Source organism: Arachis hypogaea, chromosome 6 (assembly GCF_003086295.3).
Source record: "Arachis hypogaea cultivar Tifrunner chromosome 6, arahy.Tifrunner.gnm2.J5K5, whole genome shotgun sequence".
In the NCBI taxonomy this organism is placed as follows: domain Eukaryota; kingdom Viridiplantae; phylum Streptophyta; class Magnoliopsida; order Fabales; family Fabaceae; genus Arachis; species Arachis hypogaea.
Genome location: NC_092041.1, coordinates 3,152,463 through 3,160,099, shown reverse-complemented (window position 1 = coordinate 3,160,099; position 7,637 = coordinate 3,152,463). Strand labels below are relative to the sequence as shown.

The following is a 7,637-nucleotide window of genomic DNA, read 5'->3' as shown; positions in this document are numbered from 1 at the left end:
TTTATGTTTGCATAGCAACTCCTTTGCAGCTGAACAACCTCGGGAAGACCGTGAACTCTCCATTGAGCTTCTAAAGAAGACGATTATGTTATCCTCTTCACATGCTGCTCCCTTATTTATTTCTTTCATCATTTATCTATTTATTATTATTATATTAAAAAATGAGTAACGGACACTAAAGAATTAAGGGGTGAAATTGTCTGAAGGACAATTTTGAAACCAACTCGAACCTTAGGGACGATTTTGTATGCAAAAAAAGTTGGAGACAAAAATTTTTTTTAACCTATACATTAGAAACCAAAATCGTACTTAACCCAAATAATATTATTGTTTTCTAAATTCAACAATAGATATTCTACGTATATAGTTTGTTAACAAAGATCAAGTGCAAACATATCAAAGTCATTAAGTAGTATTATTTTTATAATTATCACAATACCTAGGTCAAAATAGTTTAAGTTAACATGTTCAAAGTTTCTTTCAAAATATTTACTGTTTGATCTTGCATTGAGAGTTACCTTATTAAAGCTCAAAATATTTGAGTTTTGGTAATATTAGGTTTACATAGTCTAACAAGTTCGATATATAGCTTGAGTTTTAGTTTTGAGTTTTTTTATTGTATGTATTTATCATTTTCCCCCACAGCGGAGTAATAATATAATCTTTTACTAACTAATAATTAAAGTTAGAGAATAATATAATGAATTAATGATTAAAATTGTCTCTCAAATTTTATCTATTATAATTAAATTAGACTTTTAAATTCTCACTCAATTAAATTAATCTCCAAAATTTTTAATATCAATCAAATTCATTCTTATTCAATCATCCAAACTTCATTATTTTCACTTTTTTGAGGAGGAATTTTGTGTGAGTTTTAAATATCATAAAGTTATGATCTTTTTTGAAATCCTTTAAACTCAAAATTTCTATTTTTATCTTTGTTCTTTGTGAATTTTTTCTAATCTCCTAACAAAAAATATAAATTCGTTATTCGATAAACTTAAATTATTGTCAGAATCATTTTTCAATGGTTTTATTTTAGACTAAAAATTTTTCTCATCTCAATTTATTATATGTCATTTTATCTAGGTTGTTACTTCAGTTATGATGATACTTTTAGTTTTCCACTCTTTTATAAGACTTCTAAAAATTTTTTTCACTAACACTTGTTCGAAAATGGTTCATTCGCATAGAATCCAAATTGTTAACGATAATTGAGAATCTCTACATATTTCATCAATATTTTCTCCTTTTTTCATATAGAACATTTCATACTCTTTTCTTAACATATCAATCATTGCTTCCTTCACTTATTTTGTGTCTTTATGTGTGACTTAGAGTTTATGCAAATCTCTTTTGTTGTTTTGTATCTTGAAACTTTTGAAATTTTTCAAAGCTAATAACATAATGCATCATATTGATTGTATTAGCATTGAGCTCTACCTTTTTCTTGTCTTTATTAGTCCACTCGTTCTCTTCTTCATGAACCATACCTCCTTTTTTGGAATGTCCAGACCATTCATGATTATCTTCTAAATATTGTAATTTATGGATTGCACAAATATTCTCATTTTTTTTCAATAGTTATAGCTTTTGTAATTGAAAAATGATGGTCTGTTGTTAAATTTTTCTTTGGTAAGTGTGTAAGTCACCACATTTACTCTCATGTTGATTATTTGGATCTTTTCTCAAAATTATTAGACTTGATTTTTGAGTTCTTGACTTTTATACTAATTGATGGTTATTAGTGTCTCTGTATACAATGTGTAGAAGATATTTTATTTTTATCTCATAAAAACTTAAAACAAAAAAGAGAAACTTGCATCACCATATATCCGGGTTCAATCACTTAGTACAATGTGATCTATATACAGCCTTTACTACAATAATGATAAATTTTTTATTATAATTTTAAAAAAATTATAATCACCTATTTTTTAGGATTCTTTCTAATCTTACTAAGTAACACCCAAATTTCTAACTAAATCTGTCATTACTAAATTAACCTAACTTATATGTCTCTATTAAATACTCTCTCAACTTATAATAAAAAAAACCTCTCAAAAACTCGTGACACAAAATAAAAAATATTATTAATATTATTATAAAACCTTAAGTTTTTTTTCTTGAATAACCTTAATAAGAGTTGTTAAAATACTTCTTGATAAAAAATTATTTAATTATTAACCTTTGTTTTGAAATGTGTGATATGACCAGAATACCCATCAAAATACTCAAAGAGATGTAGTACGACTACTAGGACTTAATATCACAAGCCGTCAACATGATATATATAAATCAAATTTAATAAATTTGATTTACTATCTTAGTAATTTGAATTTGATTGATTCAATTTTTATGTATTGAATAAATCTAATTTATTTGATTTGATTTTATATAATTATGTTTAAGATAAAATGTATAACCAATTTTAGTTTAGAACATTTGTATAATGTTAATCTTTATCTATTTTAGTAACATAAATTATCTAAATATATTTATCGTCATCAAAAATAATATTATTATTTTCTAAACTCAATAATAGATATTCTGCGTATATAATTTTTTTGACAAAAATCAAATGCACACATATATCAAAGTCATTAAGTAGTAATATTTTTAAAATTATCATAATACTTAAGTTAACATGCATGTTTAGAGTTTCGTCTTCAAAGTATTTACTGTTTCATCTTGCATTGAGAGTTACCTTAAATTCAAAATATTTGAGTTTTGGTAATATTAGGTTTACATAGTCTAACAAGTTCGATATATAGCCTGAGTTTCAGTTTTGAGTTTTTTTTATTGTAAGTATTTATCATTTTTCCCCTCAGAGGATTAATAATATAATCTTTACTGATTAATTAAAGTTAGAGAATATAATGAGTTAATGATTAAAATTGTCTCTCAGATTTTACATGTTATAACCAAATTGGACTTTCAAATAAATTTCTCACTCAATTAAATTAATCTCCAAAATTTTCAATATCAATCAAATTTATCGCTATTCAATCATCAAAACTTTATTATTTTCACTTTTCTGAGGAGGGGTTTTGTGTGAGTTTTAAATCTCACAAAACTTTGACTATGTTGAATTTAAATAAAAAATCAACCACTAAATTAATTATTTAATTTATTTACATATATAAATATAAAATACACATTTCAAATATATAACAATATATATCAAATATGTGGTAGCTAATTTCGTGACAAATTTTTTGGTGTGCGCATAATATTTTTGTTAAACTTAATTATTGTATAATTTTGAACCCTACAAATTTAAAATATAATTTTAAAATATATTAAAATTTTTTATAAATGAGTTTAATTTTTCTAAAATATATATTTTTTTAAAAACTCCCACACAAAACAAATTAAAGAAAAGGAAGAAAAAACGAATCCAATATAAAAAGAGAAAAAATAGGATATTCAATCCCTTCTAGAGTGGTTGTGAACAATAGTGAAGAAACCAACAAAAACAACAAATGAACATTAAATATTTAAGAATTGTAAATAAATCATAAAAATATTTCATGAAAAATTGAAATTATCACAATCCATAAGAAATCTCCCACAAATAAGTTAAAATATGGGATTTTGAACGGAAAATCTGGCAGGATGAAATTTATCGATTTGAAAATTTTGAATGACAAATTTGAATTCATGAATATTTGGACGATTAATTTAATTAAAATTAAAGGTGAAATTCCAAAGATTATTTAACAACTTATTCATAATACAATATTTATTTTTTTAATTAAGTTATGTACCAATTACCATTTGATTAATTTCATCTGAACTAAATATGATCCTGTATATATATATGAGGGACTTTTTTTTTTGCACATCTTATAAAACCCAAACCTTAAATTTCAAGTTAAAAATCCAAATGATCACAACTAATATATACGAATTTAATTTTGGTGCTCTATCAGTGTAAAACTATTTTACACGTACATCTAATCACATTATGCCGTATTAGTAAAAATAATTATTTTTTATATTAATTGCGTGAATGGTCACCTAAAAAATTGGTTGTAATTGCACGATATTTTACACAGTTCAATGCATCAAAATTAAACTATATATATTTAGGTGTATCAAGATTTTAGTAGTAGCTAGTTCAAATAGCATAGTCATTACATACTTAATTAAGAGGTTGTAGATTCAAGTATTCCTATCTTTAAAAAAAAAAAAAGATTTTAGTAGGTGTTTGCAGTATTTTTAATGGTTGATATGAATGATAGAATATATAGATAATTAATATTAATAAGTGAAAGTATGATGCATAAAGTAAAAAAGAGGAGATAGGTAGCTAGCTGTAAGCGATGATGCATTAAACAGGAAATAGGTACATAGATATGGTACAAATGAATAGGTGTGATTTTTAAACAACATCAATAATGGATATGTATCATGTATGTGTATTTATTACAGTCATTTTCTTCGTCAGCTGGTAGCAGAGGAAATTTAATTGGGAACATGAAATGAGGTGTATATATAAAGTTACCTTTCTTAACCCAATTGCTACTACATACTCAATTTCTCATCTGGTTCACTATTCCTTACAATAATATGGACCAAAAGAAGCCACCAATTAGAAACAGTGTTTCTATGTATATTGTGTTATTATTATTAGGGTTTGTGATTGGTGGAGTGAAAGTAGTTGAAGGTCGAGCTTTCTTTGTATTTGGAGATTCATTGGTTGACAATGGAAACAATAACTACCTTGCAACGACTGCAAGAGCTGATTCATACCCTTATGGCATTGATTTTCCATCTCACACACCCACTGGCCGCTTCTCCAATGGCCTTAACATCCCTGACCTTATCAGTTACTTAATTACATCTTTCATTTTCATATTAATTTCACTCAATGCAAATCCATCTATATATAAATTAATAATTGTATGTTTGTAGGTGAGAAACTTGGGTCAGAACCGACATTGCCATATTTGAGTCCAGCGCTTGACGGAGAAAGACTACTCGTTGGTGCCAACTTCGCTTCAGCTGGAATCGGCATTCTCAATGACACTGGAGTTCAGTTTGTAAGTAGTTTTTTTTTTTTTTTTTTTATCAAAGATAAGGAGACTTGAACCCATAATTTTTTAAGTGAATATAGAAAAACTATGTCATTTAAACTATAACTCATTGGCAGTTTGTAAATGATTTAAACTTATATTTATTCTGCATTTTCATTTTTAAGATATTTTATTTACAGAATTTATAAAAAAAAAGGGAAAATATCGAAAATGAAAACATAACATATAAATACAGAGATATATATATATTTCATTAGTAGGTTATTAACTGTATGGTATTGAATTATTATTAATGAATGCAGATAAACATAATAAGAATAATGAGGCAATTGCAGTACTTTGAGCAGTATCAGGAGAGAGTAAGTGGATTAATCGGAGAAGAAGGAGCAAGAAGACTGGTGAACGAAGCATTGGTTCTGATAACGTTGGGTGGCAATGATTTTGTCAACAACTATTTCTTGTTACCCTTCTCTGCCAGATCCAGACAATTTGCCATACCGGATTATGTTGTATACCTCATCTCTGAGTATCGCAAAATTCTTGTGGTAATTCCATTTTATTGGCTTATTTGAACCTTCAACTTATATATTTAAAATGAAATATCCAAAAATGCTATACATATATTTTTTTGGTAGTGGGAAATTATTGCTTTACCCTCAATCATTCAAGAATACTTATACCAAATTTATGCTTTTAAATTAGTAACGAATAAATTCTTCTTTTTTATGAGTAGATTTTGCTATCTTAAATTGATAATACTTTATAATATTCGAATTAAATGATAAATATTATATACCTCACTTCAGTATAAATTACTCTGGTATATTTTATATTTTTATAATAAAAATAATAAATTAAAAGTAAAAAACATAAAAATTTATCTTTTATATAGTACTATAAAAAAATAAAATAATATATATAAGATATCATTTCTCACTAACTGTAGCAATGATAAGTTTATTATTGTAGTACTAATGTACTATGTGTATGTGTAACCATATTATAAAAGTATAAATGCAAAATTAATGTATGTTGTCGACTTGCCGTCTCTCACAAAGTCAAGTTTAGATCCTTGAATTAAAATATAAAATAAATGCATGCAGAGGCTATATGAATTGGGAGCAAGAAGGATTATGGTAACTGGTACAGGACCATTAGGTTGTGTTCCAGCAGAGTTATCTCAACATAGCAGAAATGGAGAATGTTATGCACCGCTTCAAGAAGCTGCTGATTTGTTCAACCCTCAACTCTTTCAACTCATTAATCAACTCAACTCTGAAATTGGTTCTGATGTCTATATTTCTGCAAATGCCTTTGCCATGAATATGGATTTTATTGGTAATCCACAACAATTTGGTACGTCAATATATTTTATTCAAAGGAATTAAGTACAATGACTCCTTATTATTGCATGCATTAATAATATTACCCAACCCATACCCAAGTGTAGATAGATAGATAGAGTTAAATAATTGTGATATCAATAGTTGGTTTCCACTTTACTACTGGAATATAATTGTAGTACAGTTGGGTAGTGGGTACAAATATTGTTTAACTTGGTTGTTGAGTGGAATTAATGTCTCTGTAAATATATCATTCAAATTATTTTATTTAACATTCATTAGCTGATATTTTATATACAAATTAAAGTAAACAATAAAAAGAATAAGCACCCACTCTAAAATAATGGGGCCTTTACGAATTAGGTTTGTCCTATTCACTGACCTTACCTTACCCTTTTGGATATTTTGTTATTTTTCTTGCTATAAATGAAGGAAAGCTAATCTGATTGGAAACATGATGGTTTTTACTTGACTTGGTAAAAAACACAATTATTTTCCCATGACTCCAGAAATAATTGATTCAAGTTGTAACGGTGCAGGATTTATAACATCAAAAGTAGCATGCTGTGGTCAAGGACCGTACAATGGGATTGGACTATGCACACCAATATCAAACTTGTGTCCAAACAGGGATTTGTATGCATTCTGGGACCCCTTCCATCCCAGCGAGAGAGCCAACAGAATCATTGTTGACAGGTTCATGATCGGTGACTCCACATACATGCATCCCATGAATCTCAGCACCGTTATGCTCTTGGATTCATCATCCACCTAGCTACCTACTTATAATAATATTATTATGTTATTAATTGCGTATCATTTGTCTATTAGTTAGTATTATAAGAAATTTATTGGAAAACAGTGCAATTCGTAAAGAATTTTGTTTATTTCAGAAAGACGGATAGAGTAAATCATTGTTGTGTTTCTATAGTGAGCTTTTTTTTTTTTTTTTCTGTTAAGACTTCTACTATTGTAGCTTGATACGCTATAAATATATTCAAATCTATTGTCACTTATAGTTTTTGTCCATTTTGGGTTTTAATGGGCTTTAGATTGGAGATTCAACAATGGGCTTTAATCTTTGAGTTCAACTAACTGAAATTTGTTCTTATTTTCGGCTGAAATGCTGAATGGCCTTTATTTTATGCAAACTTTGACTATTGACCCAAAGAAAAAGAAACACTAAATAAACAAAGAAAAGCCTATCTCAATAAGTACCAAAAAAAAAAAACCCATCTCAATTAAATTA

At 27.1% G+C, this 7,637-nt stretch overlaps 1 protein-coding gene across 1 annotated transcript; it reads left to right on the top strand.

Moving 5' to 3' along the window:
* Positions 1-4,461: 4,461 nt before the first annotated feature.
* On the top strand, positions 4,462-7,404 carry LOC112695366 (GDSL esterase/lipase LTL1). The gene is made up of 5 exons (XM_025747680.3): positions 4,462-4,837; positions 4,924-5,051; positions 5,348-5,590; positions 6,149-6,401; positions 6,928-7,404. Exons 1-5 carry the CDS (start codon positions 4,579-4,581, stop codon positions 7,161-7,163), a joined length of 1,119 nt encoding a protein of 372 aa, XP_025603465.1. The 5' UTR covers positions 4,462-4,578; the 3' UTR covers positions 7,164-7,404.
* The last annotated feature ends 233 nt before the right edge of the window (positions 7,405-7,637 follow it).

Bases quoted from the DNA above. Each gene is read 5' to 3' on its own strand.
- LOC112695366 (XM_025747680.3), top strand. From the start codon at position 4,579: ATGGACCAAAAGAAGCCACCAATTAGAAACAGTGTTTCTATGTATATT. The intron at 4,838-4,923 runs GTTACTTAATTA...GTATGTTTGTAG, and splicing joins TAACATCCCTGACCTTATCA to GTGAGAAACTTGGGTCAGAA. The intron at 5,591-6,148 runs GTAATTCCATTT...AAATGCATGCAG, and splicing joins AGTATCGCAAAATTCTTGTG to AGGCTATATGAATTGGGAGC.